Raw genomic sequence first — 19,919 nt, forward strand, 5'->3', positions numbered from 1 at the left:
GGGAAGAAGTTTGTCATAAGTCTGTCATATTCTTGTTTTGTGCTCCTCTTGAGTATTGAGGCAATGTCAAGCAGCTCACTGAAGGAACTCCTAAGAGGACCAACACTTCTTGTCCAGTCACCACAGAAACGCACAAATAGGAAATCATCAGACCAACATGTCTGTTTCCATTTGTTCACATTATCGGTGTCCAGTGACTTCATGTGCTCTCTGCCCAACTGATACGATCTGCAGGTTGTTGTGGCTACTGATTCACAGGTAGTCTTGGCTGCTACAGGTGGGCAGCACAGAACTGCCCTTTCCTTTACCCTGTTTTGTGAGCTGTACTTAAGCATCCTGAAAAGAACACCAGACCTAAGATCATAACACCATAGTAGGCAAGTTGCCACAAAGCGTTTGATCTGCAATACATTTGAAACTTTCCTTAAAACCCAGAATATTATCCTACAGTTCTTAACTTCATGCTTGAGCTGAAGTGGCTCAGGTCAGGCTCAAGTTTTGCTTCTTAACACAGCAGGGAGCAATGACACCAGTTTGCCAGATATTAATATTATTTTAACAGTACTTTAGTTTTGAGGGTTTTTTTATTCCAGTTTTCCATGTGCAAAACAAAGGGTGTAAGTTTAAGGAAGGAAATGAGTATTCCCCAAAGAAACTTCTGCAAAATACATGTTTTCTCCAGCATTCAAAATGTTTCTCTCCATGTGTTGCTCACATATCCTTCTAATTTTCAAACATTTGTAAGGTATTATTTTCCCTGATCTTACTTACCTTGTAGCCAGCCTGGTCATAATTAATTCTTTAATCTCCTGAAATTGTCCTTCTGATCTTTACAATTACTTTCTACAACAGTTCCTGTAACAAACATACTACGTAAACATTAGAAAAATGTTATACTTACAGCCAAAGAAATAAGGAAAAACCTGAGAGATACAGGTTTCTTTGCGATCGAAAGAGTTTCATCTGAATATGATCAAAGGCACTGCTGTTGACATTTGCAGCCTTTTCATTCACATGAACAGATGAGTATTTCCTGATTTCTCTAACAGCATCTGCAAACAAAAACAGTCTGTTCTTATTCACATCTGCAGGTGTGCATGTATGCTAAACTAGACACAGTACTAGAAATAGGTATTTGGACTTTCTACTCAGCAAACAGTAATAGGACCAATAGCGACTTCAATTATGTTATCCATACATTTTAAAGATTGGTCTTGATAAATCATGAAGTGCTCTAGCACATTCCCAGAAATATGACAAACCATTGCCCAAAATATGCTTGAACAGGTATTTCAAATGCTTGTGCCCAGCCACAGATGTTACCAAAGACCCTACAGTGTCAAAATGTCACTGCTGACAACCGAGCTAAAATTTCCCAGCAGACAGTAAGAAAAGAGAAAGAGAAGCAAAAAGAAGTAGTATTTCCTCAAGTATCTGCTTCACACAGGGTTTAAGATATGCATGTGTTTTAGTAATGACAGAAGTGTCTACTTTGTGCTTCAATCATAGAGGGAGAAAATTATTTCTTTAGCATCCATCAAAATAGGAAGACTGTAGTAACACAGCAGTAGTAACATCAGTAGGAACTACTAACTGTAACAACATCATAAAAAGAATGGAGGAGGAAAGCTACAACTCAGCTTTCTTTCATTTGCCTTTCATACATCTTTCAGCTTCCTTTCATCCATGACATACTCCTGATAGTTCTGGAAAAGGGCCAGTACACTGCAAACACCTTTCAAAGGACAAAATAAATAATTGGGACTTACATCCACATAAACCCCAAACCTAACCCAGTTAAGAGTTCATATTACAATCTTTAAACATAAGGTCATCAGACATTCCTACAACCAACACAGCACCTTAAATCTCTTCCTGCACATCAACAAATATACACATTTCATGACATGGCCTCAGTTCTTGCAGAGTATTTTGGCCAGATGTTATTAAATTGCTGCTGCATTTGTCTAAGCAGGCTAAATCAACTACAAAGAAAAGCATATAAAAAGTGAATATAATCACTTATGACGGTCTCCTTCATATGTCTGAGTTATTTAGGTGGTATAAAACCCCTGAAGTGAAGCTTCAAACAATGCATTGAAGACTATGAGCAAACAAATGCATGTCCCTGCACTATAGGAAGACTCTAGGCCTGCAGTAACCTATCGCTTCACCCTATGGGGCAGGTATCTCATCACTGCTTCCCTTCAGCCCAATTCTATCTTTCCACAAAACCAATGACCATCACCAACTCAAAAGCAAACTCTGGTCAAAGTTTTCAACAGCAGTTCAAGAGAGTAAATTAAATAAATTAGTTCCCAATCTCAAGCCATTTACTGAAGATCTACTTTTAAGGATAATACTAAACATAATCTTAAAAAATAATTTTAGAAGTTTATTGCATTTCTGGTACTTTAAATATTAAGAATATAGTACTGTAGCCTGGTCTGACATTGCTATATATATAAGTGCATCTGCATGTTTCCCTCAGTAGAAAATAAAACCATGCATTTTTTCTTTCTATTTCAAGTAGCTTGGAGTTAAGTAGCATGTATATTCTAAGGCACTGGAAACACTTATCCATGGAGAACTATCTAATATCCCTGAAACACAGGAGAACTACTTTCATCACTGAAATACAGGAGATGCTTACCACACAAAGCAGTCAGGGCAGACATGAAATGACATCAGTCAGGCATATGGTAACCATTAAAGCTTTACTCTTAGTTCACAGACCTGAGGATCTGCTCATAACAAATGTAGCCAGCAGATGTTTTGTATCTGTACTGAGCAAAAGTATTCAGTCAGCCCAGTGCTTTGATATATTCTGGTCTTCTGTTTCAACAGCAACCAAAAGAAAGAGTGCCATCTACTGCATGAGGTGCACCTCAGCCAAATTCTGCTGTCAAACAAGTTCATTTACCTGTATGAGAAAGGGAAACCAAGCAGCAGCCTAGACTAAGCTCCATTTTTCCTTCTCATTCACTCAGTATATTACAATTGCATTTGGATTCCCAATGTGGATGCAGTATTAGCCCTCTCCTCTTTCATTCTATGGTATAACTTTTCAATAAATCAGCTGACTTACACTAAGCTTAAATCCCTTCCATTAATTTACTGATATAAACTCAATGTACCAGGTTTCTTTTACCCATTTGTTAAGAAATTATCTAACACTTACCAAGAAACAAGATGATCAACAGAACTATTATTGTAAGGAACATCTTGTTCCAAAATACTGCCATTTTGCTCCATAGAGGAAACATAAAAATCTTCTGCCATCTGTAAAATAGAACTGAGTTATTCAAAAATAATTAAGCACTAAAAGAAGAGCATTACAACCTCACAGAAGAGAGCCTTGTTATTGATAAGAGACTTGTATAAGGTCTCTAAACAGTTCCTCTAATTGCAATATAATTTAGGTATATATTAACTTTTCCAGAAATCCAACTTGTCTTTTTTTGTTGTTGATACAGGCAAAACCAGTTGGTTCATCTTACAAATGTCTTGCACAATAGCAGGGACTCTGCAGATGTGTCTGATTTTAGCTTATACTTTGGCTAGCAATACGTTGTATTCAGTCCTGACTATAACAAGGGATGGGGTAAAGACTGTAAAACCCATTCCATTATTTTTATTTTTATCCACTAATACCTCTTGTTGCCAAATAAAATTAAAAGCTTCCAGAAATTCTCTACCATCCTTCTTCAGAAGGCTTATCTTTTATGCTGATGGGTCTGCATAATTCTGAAGTACAAGGACTGTTACTACATTCTAACTTGTAACGACAACAAAAAAGACAAATCTTGTGTTCATATTTTGTTAAGGGTTAAAACTTCTTTCCCAAGCATAAATTTGCTGGCTACAGAAGCGAGTTCTGGTGAGGCCAATGCTGATGCAGGCTTTTTATTTTTAAATGATTAGTTGTCTATTTGATATTGCTGCATGGAGGGCGTGGCAGAATCACACCTGCAGCACAAAGAACATCTAATGCGCTCAAATGAATTGAAACAAGTTACAACAGAGCACCTATTTGTTCTTTGCTGCAGGTTAGAATCAGTGCTACTGCACAAATGAAATAATACCTAGTCATGCCATAGGGACGTAACACAGACATGCTACTCACCATCTTATTATATGAGGTAAAATTTCCTACTTTTGTTACGACTATTTACACTTCCTAGAGACTGTTAAGATTTGCCCTCTCACAGCAGTTTCCAACCTACTACGAATTTAATTTAAATCAGACTGCAGCATGATCTCCTGTGGTCCTTTACGGTTCTCCACCAGAAAGAATTAAAATGTTTTAGCGTTGTGCATTTAAGTCTTTTAGTATAATCTCAATTCTTTACAGCAGACAGCCACAGTATGTATCAAACAAAAAGCTTACTTCAAGCTACAACTCAAACAAAGCCAACTCGCTAACTCTTTAAACGTGCAATTTTCCAAGCTCCATACTGACCTCCACTTAAGAGGTGATTCTTTGAAGTATGACCTTAGATAAACTACACTGCCAAGTTATAATCAGGCTAAAAATATGGATCTCTTTACTGGAAAATCTTCCTGTGTTTTATTTTCACATTTATTTTTCCTCAGCAAGTATAGACATTCACATTTACTAAAACTCTACATCCTTTTGGTGCCAGAAGTCATATAAATATAATCCTTCCAAACTATAATACTAGCCACCATTTTAGATGTACTACACCTAGTAGAACAGATCTCTTCGTGTACTTGCAGTTTTATACTGTCAATTTACTTGTTCCCCAGGAACTTACAAACTTGTTAGCAAATCTGAAAAACATTATTTAAAAAAATGTGCACACACAAGAGAGACAACGAATCAGTTTACTGAGTAAATCAAAACTTCCAAGAACAGCAGTTTCACACCTGTCAGTAACCATGCATGCCTTACTGCTGACAAAACTAGCTCCCAGGCCACCAAGATGTGTCAGGCAGAGTTGCTGCCCTCTGGTACTGTCACAGCAGCTAAATCTAATTTTTAACCCCACAAGATTCCTGCAAGTTTTGTTAAGAAGATAATTGCATATATCACATAAGGGACAAAGCTATTTCACTCTTTTAGAAACCAGTGTTCAGAGGAATAGCTGAATGCTCCAAAAAAAGCACACAAATCTATCCTTTCTATATAATTAAAAACACTGTGTTTAATGTTTGAAAAAATTTTGGCACAGCTGCACATTACGAATTTGCTTTTCAGCCACTAACACTGGACTCCGTTTGCATTGTAAGTGAAACATATTTCAATACTCCCAAAGTATTCTGCTTGTGACATCAGCCTGAAGAAATTCTTGCAACTAGTTTCCTCACATAAGCCATTAATAACCTGATGCTTATGACTCCCATAATACTCCTCTCCTCTTACATAGTTGCACTTTTGCTTAGAAAACAGTAAGAAATACAACAACTCAACAGTCTATGTAAAAATGCTGAACTTGCAAGCCAACTTGTAAAAAACCAGAAGCTGAATTAGATTTTAGAACAGTTTCAACTTCTCAAGCTGAGGAAACATGCCTAATCATTGGTACCAGGTGTGGAGGAGCCAGTCATTTTCAAGACTCCTCCACAGGTTTAAGTAATTAAATCCAAACTTTCCGCAACAACTCTTGTTCCTTAAGAGGACAGTAAAAGCTACATCATTCTAAATATATCTAAAGATGCAGGAAACAAACAGAAGACACAAAGAAACAAACAGTTTTCACAGAAGACTGCTGAAACAGCAGCATTTAAAAACAAAAAAAAAAGCTTTAAAGTTTCTTCCTGCTTGTTGTTTTGGGGGGTTGTGGGATTTTTGTGGGTTTGGTTCTTAAGACTTCCTGATATTCTGAAAAGAAATCATAAGTCTACTTCTCTTGCCTCCTGCAGAGAAACTAGCTTTATTTCCTGTAGAGAAATAGTATCACCAAATTTGAAGAGCTACTTACAGGAAACAAGATAATGCTGTAAGTCAAGCCTTTGCATACAGTAAAGATAATAAATGCATTTTTTTCCTTTCCCTTATTATGTGCATTTATTTTACAAGAATTTACTATTTTCTTAATGTCTGTGTTGTGTTCCAGAAGTAGTACTATTTTCTTAATCTATATATAAGTTTACAAAGGCCCTTATTCCAGTAGTCCCAAACCTTCTGCTTCAAACTCAGGTTCAGTTTTTTTAAACAAGTGATCAAAAATTTCTTGCGGGCCTTACACACAGTTTGCAGCCTGCATTGTATATCTGACATCTCATCTGTTCAGCACCCACAATGCCTAGTGTACACCAAAACATAGAGTTGCATCTCACAAATGTGACAAACAACTGCCGAAAAAACCTGCATTCTCCTCTCATTTATTACTGCCAGATGCCTTCCTGTACGCTGCCTACTCCAAAACTCTGGGAAAAGCCGTCCCACCTGCTGAAGCAAAGCAGGGGGCTGCTCTGGGCACGCCGAGACCGCTGCTCTCGGATGAATCAGCACTGCGTAGAAAACACAAAGCTCCTTAAAGAGACTTGCGATTCTTGCAGCTCCTGATACTCAAGTCCCAAACAGCAGTCCTTCGGCTATGTTCACAACTAGTTTAGGATGCAGCAAAGCTCCGTGTTTATGAAAACAGAGACGTAAAATAAGCCCACACTGGTGAGAAGAGCGAGCTGTGTTGCTCAGCACGCCGAAGTCCTCCTACCTCAACGGGGAAATGAATGGCAGGCAAAGCACGAGAATTACTCCGATTTCACCATACAGGATGGTAGCCACTGCCGTCCACTGGAAAGTCATCGTCCCGGCGGCCTGCGGAAGAAGGGACGGCTCAGGCGGGCGGCTCTGACTTCCCCTCCCGAACCACGACCGGGACAGCCCGGGGCGGCGCTGGCCCGCTGGGCAGGGTCCCCGGCAGAGCCCCCGCGAGGCGGCCGCGGGCCCGCGGGTTCCTCCCGCCGCCTCCCGCCCCCCAGCGCTGCCAGCGCCCCCTGCGCGGCCGCGCAGCCCAGCGGCCGCCCCATGCTCCCGCCCGGCCGGCCTTCCAACCTCGTCAGCGCCGGCGCCCGGTGGGGCTGATGGCGGCCAAGGGGCGGGAGCGGTCGGAGCTGCGGAAGCGCGGACCAGTCTCTCCCGGCGGCGCAGGGCGGGGGAAAGGGGTGTCTGTGCGGACACGGTGCCGCCTCCGCCCTGCCCGGGGAATGTGGGCCGGGATGGGGCTGAATGACACAGCGGGGGCGGCGCGGGGCTGCCGCCGGCCCGGCCGGGGAAAGGTGCGGGCGAGGGAGGGAGGCAGAGTGCAGCCCGGCGGAGCGGCGCTCCCGCCGCACAGGCCGCGCTCGTTGCGGCCCGGCCGCCCGGGCACACGGGCAGTGCCGCCTGCGGAGCGGGGGGGGCCGAAAATGACGGCGAGCGCGGAGTTGCTAAGGGGCCGCACCTCTGTTGGGGAACGCGTGGATCTACGGGCTGAGCAAGGTTCAAATGAGCATTACGTTTTCTCCTATCGAGGGAATGATTTGTAAGCATTTTTCTGCGGAATCCTGCTGTGCTCATGCCACCGGTCCGTGACTCCAGCTTTTGGAGTCTTCAACTCTGCTCTCCAGCACTATCATGAGTTTCTCAAGTTCAGTTAAAATACTGCGTGTGTCTATCCATTCCCTCTTCCATGTGTTACACTACATTAATGTATTAAGACCCAGTAAATTGTTTTCTCAAGAAAAACAGGTCCAGTATTTGTAAGGACAGCACAAATAACAACCGAACAACAGTCTCAAGCACTCAAATAGGCCTGTTTGGACCTCATGAATCAAACAGTATTCCTTCAGAAAGCCCTGTTCTATCCTACTGTCCTGTGCCTGTGCAATGTTTTTATCAGTGTACCAAGGCTCCAAGCACATTCTTTCCATACCTTGGTACCCGTTTACCCATTTCTTGAGCACCTCTTTTGCTAGCCATGCAGCTCTCTTTGCCCATGCATAAGAAAGACATCCTCTGATCATTTTTTCCTGTTGATCCTAGCAGATGCTGAGGTGCTGCCAGTGGAAGAGGTTACCGTGTCTACCTGGGCATCTCCAGCACTCTTTGATACAGCTACTTGCTTTAGGGAATTTTTTCCCAATTAAGTTCCATCAACATGAGATATATAAAATGCTGTGAATAGTAGTTCTTTGTTACTCTAATCCATTAGAATTGATGTGGGGTGGAAGTTCTTGCATAAGCAGTTTTGAGCAGAGCTGTTTGAAGCTGCTCACAATCTGAAATTGTTTACTTAAAATTTCCCAGGTCTGCAGCCTGGGGATGGAGCCAGTGTGTCAACATTTTCCTAGTTGTTGCCAAGCAATGTCTGAATGAAAGGTTACATCCCTAATAATTGTTTATGCATAACAAATACTGGAGAGAGATATAAGCAGTCATTTCAGTCCAATCTACACAGTAGGAACACTCCCAGTTTTAAGTAGTATTTCTAACACATTTTCACAAACATATTTAATCAGCAGTATAGACAAAACACCACCTCTTCAAATGTTCTGGTTATTACATTTTAGCTACTGGCCTACAGCCACTATACTTCACTGAAGCTGTTAAAACGTTAATACTTTCCTTTTATTACAGAGCAGTTTCCATTTCTGAGCTGCTTACTCGCCTCTTTCTAGTACTGTAAACTGCTCTCCCACTAGCATACCCTCATACTGATAGGACTGTATTCACTCATTCCCACTGCCAGAGACTTGGAGTCTGCTTTATCACTTTAGAGGCTTCATAAGATCTCAGAAAGACTCTCAGTGAATGTGACTGCTGTGCACTTCCACTGCGGCTGATGCGTGTTCCCCAGCAACATAGAATGAGACCTGAAGAAAAGAGAGGTCCCCTGCAAACATTTGTGAGACCTCTCTTCTCCTGCTGAGTGCACTCTGCTGCTCCTGGAAGGAATTCTACCTGAAGCTGTAGAAGTCTGGGTTGTTGATCTAAGGCTGTCTCTCTTATACTGAACCCCCATATGATGAATATCATGCCATACAATATATACATAATGGCTGGCTGTTTTAGGGAAAAAAATCATAAATCTTCAAACATTACAGTTAAAAGGAATACCTTCCTTTTCAATCAATGAGGTGACAAACTATTCTGAAGCAGAAAATAGGAAATGCCTGTATATTAGCAACTGGTTAGAGGACTGAAATAAAACTAATTCTCTTCTGAAACAAAAGGAAAGTTTAAATTTGTTCTGTTTTGGCTTCTGTGACAGCCTTCTCATCACCATACACTGCTTTTGGCCAACCATCAACCCATGAGACCTAAGAAATTTAACAATAGGCAATAGAGAAAATGGGATTGTATAGGCTGTGTGAGGGTGCTGGGGTTATTGAAGCAGGGTAAAAGCTGCAAAAACATACAGGTATTATGAGAATATGGTATTGTTGTGCAGGGGGGGTTTAACATAAAGAACAGGATCAGTTACAGGAGGCAAAGAACCTAAAATAGGAAACAATGCTTTGTATCTTATGTTATTTGCTTTGTACTTATATTAACAACATTTAAAAACTAGAAAATCAAAAGGCTGACCACCTGGTGATGTTAAAAGTAACATGTACAGGAGAAGGACTACATCCAGTGGTTTTAAACGAAATTAGAATTTTTCTGTAATCAAATGTCTTCTAATGAGAAATATGACCTGTTCCAGTTTGGCCAAATTTAGAAATATATACTCTGAGAGAAGGCACAACCACCCCTCCCCCACCAGGTTCAGGAAAAATAAATTTTCTTCGAAGGAAAGTGAAGGAGATAAAACTATTTATTTAACAAACACATGGGAAAGGAAAATAATGCTAAATAATAAAATCTCTCGCTGTGGAGATAAAACCTGGGAAAAGTGTTAGAGTCCTCCCTTTGGTCTCCTCGGAGCTGGGGCTTGGGCCAGGGCCAGGCCCTCTGTGCCCAGTGGAAAGTCCTCCTGATGTGCTCTGAGGTCCAGTAGAAAAGGGAGAAAATCTGGAATTCCAGGGAAGGAAAAGCAAAGTTCAACTCTCAGTCTTTCTCTGGAGAACAAGAAACTGAAACAACTGGCCAAAAGCTGACCGGAAAGCAGCAAGCCGGGTGCCTCCTTGCTCCCCTGCCGCAGCTGGGGAAAAACCTGCTATCTCTGTGTGGCCTTGAACAAGCTGCAAACTGCTTTGAAAAAGTTTTGCTCAGTTTTTCCTTCCCCCTCTCAGGCTCAGTTTAGAGACACAGAAAGGCACAAAGTTAATTTCTGGGCATAGGGCAGCGATATGGGATACACATCATAGAGTCACCCCAAGACAGTGTTATTCTAAAAATAACACTGGTAGTTGAATAACTCCCAACCGTAGCAATTTATGTATATTGGAACAGTATGGTGTTCAAAGTATGGCTCAAAGACTCCAACTTTGCAGTTTATTCTATGGAAACACAGTGAAGTATATTCAGATGCATACAACATTTAGAATGGAAGGCATAAGATTCATTTCACCCTTGGAAAGGGATGATGAACTTCCATTGACTTTTATGATACACAAAAGGCCAGATCAAGCACTCCATAATTAATACCAATATTAACAGCAACCTAGGTCTTGTACTTCAGGCAGGAATCTCTGTGATTAATCTCACACAGGCACAACAACTGCTGCCTTCAAAATCATCAAGTACTCAGTTCCTAAATAGGTCAAGGTATTTCCAGTCCTCTAAAATTCAATTTTCCCACTACGACAGAAAAAATAAATTGTGTTGATTATATATATTATTCTTCTCTGCTCCTTGAGGCTAATGGGATAGTTTGCTACATATAATAGTTGCTAGCCAAATCATAAAACTCTCAAGAAAGTGGCAACAAAGGGCTTAGTTTCACAATCCTTTTCCTCTACAATTCAGTTGTATAGTTTTACTTCAGAGGAGCCCGGAGGCATTTTCAGAACTGAGGAGAACTGAGTTGCACCATATTTGGATGAACTCGATACTGGAAATTTGGCAGTACAAAATACATAGTCATGCAGTTGGGAAATAAGAACTTCTGCTCTAAAACTGGGAGCTCCTAATTTACATGATGAATATTAGTTGAAGACAAGTGAAACATTGTATGAAGTATTAACTGCAGAAGACACTGTGGGGAATTTACCTGGAATGCTATACAGAAATGTGCCCAACTAATGTCAAAAAAACATTACAATCCAGAAGAATGAAAAAACAGTTGTCTGAGGGAATGGAGACACACCAAAAATGGTTGAAGAGGTTGTCTCAGCCTAGGAAAGCAAAGCATGTCTGTAGTTTTCCATTTGTTAGCACATCGGGAAGGTGATCATATCAGAAGAGTTACGTAACTTTGCTGCCTTAAATAGTGAACTGGACTTGATGACTTGGGTCATGCCTTTCAAACTTTTGTTCATATGCCTAAATCAGACATATTCATTATAAAAAATGATCAAGTATTTTATGCTATTGCATTAAAAAAATTGTGACAATTTAAGATACCTGAACTATGAAAACATTTGGGGAGTAGCTTCAAAAGCAACCTTCCCTCCTCCAGACTGCTGTATAACAAAAAAAATTACAACTGCATACAAAACCAGCAATTTATTTAGAAAATTTGGAACTATTCACATATATATTCACAAAACAATCACAGTCAGAAAACTAGGCAATTTTTGGTATGAATTTCTGTGTAAACATGTAAAGAAAGCAAATTATTTGATTACAAATAATTGTCCTGTACAGTTTTGTGAAATTTCCCTTGCAGAACAAATGCAGCTGGTGTGTAATGCTATTATCTTGTTCTAATTTTCACTATTTCACTCATATATAACGACTCAAAACCAAGTGGCTGTCATGCTTTGATAAGCAACATGCCAGCAGGCAGAAAGGACTGCAAGAGCCCCACTGAGAGAATCTGTCAGCTTTTCTTTGACCTAAAAAGTTCTGGTTTGGTAGATGATAGGGATTTAATCTTGTATACAACTATTCTACAGTAGATAAAAAACTCTGAATTTAGTTACATTGAACTTTAAGTCTTGTTCTTTAGATTCAGCTAAATTTTTACTTAAACTATCTCTTAGTTTTCCTTTTTTCTTCTTTCCCTTTTCATTTTCCTTCTTTCCATAATTGTTCATCTGTGTTTCTTTTGCTATAAGAAGTGTAGAATTTTTCTAAGTTGTAAGTAAGTTTAGAAAGTTTTAGGCTGCAAAAGGAACATCAAATTTAAAAGCGGATAGTATGATGGGCTTTAAGCTTATGTTACCTAAAGCAAAAACTTCTGTAGTTGCTCCCTTTGTATTCTTTTGGTCTGAAATTACTGGCATTATTTGTAAGTAGTCCTGATTTTAGGAGCTTTCATGTAAGAAAGGCCCTAGTTTTGCAATCATATTGCTGTAAGCAATTATTCTGTGAAAAATTAAATTACTGGGGCCTTAAAATAATCAATCCTCTGTGTAGTAGTGCATTGTAAATAGAATTCCACATTTGTAGAATCTTGAATATTCTCTAGAGTGAAAAATAGACATAAAAATAGAAAGTATCATCCTAATGATAATGTTTTGCTGTGTTGAAGATACTTACACAATATATAAATGTGACTAAAAAGTAAGAACCCAATTAAAACTTCTGCAGTTTACTGACAATTGCAAATACAAGTTTACATAGGACTAACATACTTTCACACGCCATAATGGTCATTCAGATAATCTAATACTGCTGAGGTACTTGATAAAACATTAAAAACTTTTTTTTCTTGTTTAGAAGTTATCCGCTCCATCATGTACATTAAGTGGTGGTGAAAACACGTAAAAGGAGTTCCGTGCTCAAGAGCTATGTCAACCCAGTCCTGGATGCACTGAAAAGGTGTCTCTTCATATCCTGCAAACATAGCTGGATTTGCCAAGAGTCCTCTAGCCACCATTATACCTTCAAATTGGAAATTAAAGCAGTAAGTTACATTCTAGTTTAAATTTTATGCTAAATCTTCTTGTAGATTTTGTGCAGCACCCCTTAGAACAACCACCTGAAGCTTACAGACAGTAATGGGAGAACAACAGGGATGAGTACTACAGCTTTATCAGAGAAATCCATTGAACAAGGCAGACATCAGAGTATCTACAACACCTATCAACACATTCCAGAAATTTTGAAACAAAACACAGGTCACAGAAGCATTTCTTCCCTTCTTTTGAAACTGCAAATAAATAGTATTTTATTTGCTACACACATTTATTGCCTTTATAACATAAAATTATGATGGAAAGACACAAGAGGACTAATAATTTTCTGTGCAACTCAGTCTATTCACTGACCTTCTTCCAGTAAGAGCTCAATGGCTGAATTACGTAAATTTCAGGACTCTTATCTGCAGCAAATCTTTCTGAACAAGCATGTAGTGTATTTGCAACTCTAATCCCATATTGTCAGATAAACCTACACAAGTTCCATTGTAATTTTTGTAATTTTTCTGTGATTAAGGGATTCTGTTTTCCTGCACTACCAACATACAATCTATTACACTTAGTTTTTCCTTAAGAAACAGGATGATCAAAAATGAAAAATTTCTTTTGTCATTGTCCACGACAGAAAAAACCGAATGCTTTATATTTTTACTACTGAAGAAGGTCAGATGGACTATGAGAACATTGCTTTGTATTATGCTTTTCCTTCCTGCTCTGTATTTGGGGGGAAATTCACTGTAAGCATGGTAGTTTGGTTCAATTTCTTTTGATGCTATTAAACGGCAACAGGGTGAGCAGAAACCTGTCACATGTACTGTTCTCTTTCCTGTTTTTCTCTAGCTGTAAGACAGAAAGTCTGTAGATACAGATTATCTTTTCAGAACATATACCAAATATCCATATTGTCTTGAAACCACAGACAGTTGCAGGAATCTACTGTGACTAATAACTGCAAAAAATCCCCAAATTTTACCACTGAAATGAAAGTGCAATGCTTCACTGTGTGCTTTAAGTTCACCATCTGGCTTAACAGTATTTCCCTTTTCCACTGTGTTCTTACTGTAAGAAATCTGCTCCCATGTGCAGGAAGCAGAGATTTCCAAGTGGAAGTTTACAGTTCTTTAAGAGATGATCAGCTCCATTAAGAGACGGAATGTCTGAAGGTCCCCCCGAACTCCACTACTGAGTGATGAGATAGCATAAATAATCACAGAGCTTTTGTAATTTGTCTCGGAAATAATTATTTGTGGCTTTGAATAACAGTGCTCTAGTGTTCTGACGATTACCAGTGATGCTGCTTGTGAGTTTGTAAGGCATCTAAAATATCCTCTTTCATTTGTCTCTTCAAGGAGAGAAAGCACTCAAATCATGTCCTACTTACATCCAAAATAAATACCTTGAAATCTGATAAGTTTACTTAGAAAATAGAGTATGTTTAATCTTACCATCTGCTTCTGTCAAGTGATGAACATTTTCAGCATCTTTTAAAGTTTTAATGTCTCCATTAGCCACAATAGGTATAGACATGCTTTGTTTAATTATTTTAATTGCATCATAATGTACAGGTTGATGCCTTTCTTCTATACTTCTCCCATGTACTGTAATCCATGAAACTCCAGCTGCTTCAGCTTTTTGACACAGGTCAACTGTTCTTTTTAAGTCCTCATGGATCCTAAAATTGCAAGGAATGAAAGCAGTAGGTAGTAAGTTTCCCTGGCCTATATAAAAAGCACTCCTCTATAGGGAGGAATTACCACATATTTCTATAAGTAACGGTATAAAGACAGTATTACTGTAGGAAAACAGTGTTTGATTTTTGGTTTTTTTTTTTTTAAGACATATGAGTTTAGTGTATGGAAACTGTTATTTATTTTAGCATTTCCCAATTATATCACATCTCTGTAATATACATGGTAAATTTTATACAGATTGAGCAAGGGTACCCAAAAAATCTAAAATAAACACCGTGATTTTGCATATTTTGCGAAAAAAAAAATCCAATTTATAATAGTTCCCCTTTCCAGAAGGACTGGAAACTAAGTTGAAACTTAACTGACAAATACGCAAAAGCCATATAGGATGTATGGTTAAATAATGGATCAAGAATGGCCATAGAATGGTTTGGGGTGGATGCAACCTTAAAGACCATCCAGTTTCAATACCCCTGCTATGGAGAGAGTGGATCTTCCATTAGACCAGGTTGCTCAGAGATCACCCCATCTGGCTTTACAAATTTCCAGGGATGGGCATCTACAACTTCTCTAGGCAACATGCTCCAGGGCCTCACCACCTCCACAGCAAAGAATTTCTTCCTAATATCTAACCTAAACTTGCCCTCTTTCATTTTGGAGCCATTCCCCCATTCCTGTAACACCACGCTCTTGTACGAAGTCTGTCTCCATCTTTCCTGTGGACCCCCTTTAGGTACTTGGAAGGCTGCTCTAAGGTCTCCCTGGAACCTTCTCTTCTCTGTGCTGTACACAAAGCAATGCAAAACAAGTCTACAGAAGTTTAGAAGCTGATGTAGGGAAGCAGAATGTATTCCTTACAGCAGCTGTGGGAGCAGCTCCCAGTTTTGTTACCCATCCCTTTATACCCAACCACAACTATGGCTCTGCTCCCTAATAGCTTGCAAAGCAAATCCGTGTGATGATACAGACTATGCACTGCTTTTCTTTTATAGAAGCCCTTTAATCTTTTACCTTGTACTTTCATGTTGTTTGGATTGCAAGAGAACTCTAGTTTACAGTATGTTATCTGGATAAGCAGTCAAAGGCTGTGCTGGTTCTAAGTTTTATATTAATTGCCCCAGATATCTGAGTCAAAAAAATCTCATCAGTCTTCACGCATAAGGAAATTACTATAATATTTAGTATTACAGTAACAGAATTACAAATATTATTATCATGACACTAAATTCTTTCTTTAAAAAAAAAAAGGATTCTTCCATGTACCACAAACAGCACTTAAGTTAGACCTACCTTATTTTAATAGATACTGAAAATTTAGGATTGTCGATCTGACTCCGTACATGTCTCACCATATCTTTAACAAGCTCAGGTTTATTTATTAAGCAAGCACCATAACCTTCTGAAACCGCCCATCTTTAAAAGAAAAAGAACATTCATATTCTACATTTGAAGAAATGCAGATCAGTATCAGTCGCACACATCAGTTTCTTTCCTTATGACCTTCAGAATATGTGGTTAAGTAATCAGAGATAGTACTGGCTTTAGATCAATTACTTGTTTGCAGTTTGATACAGCTTTTAGATCCTGGTTCAGTCTCCGTTTTGCTACTAGAAATTTGGACAAGTTACCAATCTCTTTAAGTTAAATTTTCTGTCCACAAAATAGATTCATAACGAAGATAAATTAAAATTTAATCTACAGTGCATGCATGAAATAAATATATTGATGTTTCCCCTTCCCCTTGGTCATGGATTTCTTTCAAACGGATTTCAAACTTTGGATTGAAAAGGAGGTTTTTTTGAAGTGCAAGTGATGATATTATTTTAGTAATATTCTGATCTCACTGTTCTGACTGGCAAAAATAACCTTTGCTTCCACATAACAACAGCAGTTTTTAAAATAATTTTTCTTATAAAAAACACGACACAAACTTTTGTTATTTTGAAACTAATATGCACAAGAAACAAAGGATTCAAATGTAAGCATGTATTTTTGGCCTAAAAGGAACAGACAGTTTGACATACTTAACTATAGTTAGCTTAAAAAAACCCCCAATACTTCCATTCAGAAGCCTCAGATCTCTCCAGAAAAGAGTTTTCTCAAATACTATAGTTTTAAGTCAAGACAACCTAATTAGAATAGAGAAATTAAGTATTTGCACCGTAGTATTATCTTTTACTTTCCTATATTTTTCAGGTCTTCATTTAGAAAAAGACTGCCTGGCAAACATGTAATAGATGGTTCTCAATTGAACCAGTTAGAAACAAGCTTACTACTCTATTTCAGTGTCAAGACAAAATCTTTATCAATAAGTGAGAAGTAGATCACTAATTCACTATACTTACGAATTTAATAAAAGATGGAAGAAATTATTTTCAGCAGTTTATTTGTATAATTTTATTTTGAAGACTATCCTGCACTTGCAGAAGTTTGAGACATCAGGACTTGCCTCATTATTCTGGAAATTGCTATATCATTATTCAAAACACTCCGCAAATTATTTGCAGCAAGCTCTTTTTGGGAGTGCACATTTAGTAGTTGTCAAGAAGGGATGGGCACTTCACTTCTGAGCCAACACTCAGTATCAAAGAAATTAATAAAGGCAAGTTGGCAAATACAACTGGTTTTCCCAGTCTCACCATGGTGACAGGCATCTCAGAGCACTCAGAACAGTGCCTTACCACACAGACATTTCTGACAGGTTAAAAAGCTCTTACTCTCTTGAAATCTCTTTTTAGGTTAAAATAGAAATGATGATGAAAAGGAACTATTTAGTCTCTAATTATTTCACTGTATTTACCCAGCTTTTTCAAAACTTTACCTCTGAGGACAGCCACAGTTTAGGTCTATTCCATCTGCAAAAGGACAGACGATACGGGCAGCATCACACAAAACCTGTGCTTCTTTAGCAGCGAACTGAACAATCAGTGGGTGATCACCTACTCCAATGAAAAGATATTTAGAGACTTAAAAATTCCCAGAAAATAAAAAGAACAAGTTCTAAATTTTGAATGTTTTTTTTGTATATTGTACAGCTGTCTGACCATGGTCCTGGCAACCAGGTATAGGTGACCCTGCATGAACAGGGTGGCTGGATAACATGACCTACAGAGGTCCTTCCAAGCTCATCTCTTCTGTCATTCTGTGAGCCCCAGATCACAAATAAACGAAGGTGGCTGGCATGGGGTTACTAAGTACGTCTATTAACAGAGGTGGGAATTCAGACAAATATAGGTGTCCCCCACAGTTGCTGGCTTAACATACACTATTTCTGACTGAAGCTGGTCAGTTGCTAATCTTTCACAAAGACCATCTACGAAACTAGGCATTCACTAATTTTCAGCAGCCTTCATGCTTCCCCTCCTAGGCTGCCCCTCCTTGTCTGCATGCTGCCCCTCTGCTGTGCTGACATGGCACATGCCATGTCTGTCTTGCTAGGTGGGAAACTTGCTTACAGAACCAACCCTTCAGAAGGGAGCTAAACCACCCACAAACTTTGTCCTTCCTCATCCAAGCCGCTCTTTTTCATTTTCTGTGCCAACATGGCTGTTTTTATCCACAACGTGACACTCGAGAGTTGGAATGAGCACTCATGTGCAGACGCAGCTCTAGCAGCTTTGTCTCAAGTGAGAAACCAAAGTGTCAGTGCTCCTCTGCTTGGGTCTGCTGAACTACTTGTGATTTACTAAGCCCCTGCAGAGAGCCAGATGGTCATTTGGAACCTGCTCTCCTCTTTTACAGCTACTGCATTACATTAAAGGCATCTCAAGTATCTCAAGCAGTCTTAGCACTCACTTTCCATATAAACAATTGCTGTAGTTAAGAAGAAGCAGCATGATATCTGAGCACTGATGGAAAGAGATGATCAAACAAATGCACGAAACAAGTGCACTTCTGGTACTGAAGAGACCACAAGTGCTTTCTGAAGATTTTCCTGTTTTAGAGGGAAATGAATAGTTACTGAAATGGTGGAGATTAAGTAAGAAAGGCCACCAGTACCCTCTCAATCAAGCTGAGACACTTCTAGAGGTTACTTAAAAATCCAGCAAGCAAAAAAAAATTGCATGTATATTTTCAAAAGTGTCCCTTTAATACAGTGCTCTAGATGAAGAGATTTACATTGTTATAGCTAATATTTTAGAATAAGCCCATGTGCCTAGTTTCTCTTTGATGAGCATTAAGTAATAAAAGCACTGAATGTAGCCACATAAAATATTTTAGCAGCAGCCACAAAGAACATCTACCTCTATTTGAGAAATACACAACAAAGAAACATTAATGCAGAAGAAAATGTAAAACAGAGATTGCAAACCTACTCCACTAATTAGAAGACAAAATCCCCAAACAGCCAGCAAGTTAAACATAAAACCACACAAAAAGTATAAATGCTAATAGTGTAAATAGTATAGGCTGGTCAAAGCATGAGACAATGTTTTAGAGGCCTATAAAATTAAGAACGGCATAAAAGAAGTTGAGCAGGGAAAAGATGTTGTTTACAACACTAAAAGATTTCATCTCCTCTTTCCCTGTCCCAGCACTCCCCAGAATACACTCCGTATCTGACCTGTAGAACTTCAGTGCCACCAGACTTCGTGTAGATCAAAAGTGTAAGTAAATTCTAAGAGGCAAACTAGTAACTGTGGAGCTTTGAGCCATATACAGTGTCAGTTATGTTCTTACTCATTTTTTTTACGTAGAATGAGTTATTCATGGTTTTTTTTGAAGTTGAGTTCCACTCATAAGAGTCTGCCTGTGCTTTCCAATGTGAGTTTTCTCTGTAATTGCTCTGTTCTATTTGAATAATGCACCATAGTACATAGCCAATGCTGAAACAGTGAAATACACTTTCCTTGTTACATATACACTTATGAAACCACAAATTCTGTGGCCTGAATAGAATAAATCATCACACTTCACAGACCCTACATGCTGATCTTACTTGCACGTTAGCGGTGCTTTTCATTCCTCCAGTTGCAGCCTGTGCTCGTACATTCCTTGTCACACAGTTCTGCTGCAGCCGCTTCATGCCAACAGATCTGTATCGTTCTTGTCACCTCTTCCCACATATTTCAGATCTCTTTACAGCCATGACACTGTACAAGTCCTCATACTTCTACTTTTTATAGGTGTTCTGGTTATGTTTCTGTGCCATGCCTGAAGCCTTGCTTCTCCCCCTCAACCCCAGCCATGCTTTAACTTCCCAATCTCTTCTGTGCTTTCTTGCTCTTGCATCTCAACTTGTCCACCAGCCCCTTCCACTTCCCAGTGTGGCTAATATGAAACCCTTTTTCTTTTATCAGTCCTTGACTC

The 19,919-nt window shown here is 39.1% G+C and overlaps 1 protein-coding gene across 3 annotated transcripts in view; it reads right to left on the bottom strand.

The window, feature by feature from the left end:
- DUS4L (dihydrouridine synthase 4 like) overlaps positions 1-19,919 on the bottom strand; it is a 37,668-nt gene that overhangs the window by 15,812 nt on the left and 1,937 nt on the right. Inside the window, exons 3-8 of one of the 3 annotated variants that reach the window (XM_048302628.1) lie at positions 17,431-17,548; positions 15,900-16,022; positions 14,351-14,590; positions 6,684-6,776; positions 3,182-3,282; positions 902-1,052 (exon numbers count right to left, since the gene is read on the bottom strand). In XM_048302628.1, coding sequence (XP_048158585.1) covers positions 902-1,052; positions 3,182-3,282; positions 6,684-6,776; positions 14,351-14,590; positions 15,900-16,022; positions 17,431-17,548 — 826 coding nt within the window. Of the gene's footprint in view, positions 1-901; positions 1,053-3,181; positions 3,283-6,683; positions 6,788-7,024; positions 7,197-11,545; positions 12,884-14,350; positions 14,591-15,899; positions 16,023-17,430; positions 17,549-19,919 lie in introns of those variants that run through there. The other 2 variants (XM_048302627.1, XM_048302626.1) reach the window with 2 other exon arrangements.

Source organism: Corvus hawaiiensis, chromosome 4 (genome assembly GCF_020740725.1).
Source record: "Corvus hawaiiensis isolate bCorHaw1 chromosome 4, bCorHaw1.pri.cur, whole genome shotgun sequence".
NCBI classification, from domain to species: Eukaryota; Metazoa; Chordata; class Aves; order Passeriformes; family Corvidae; genus Corvus; species Corvus hawaiiensis.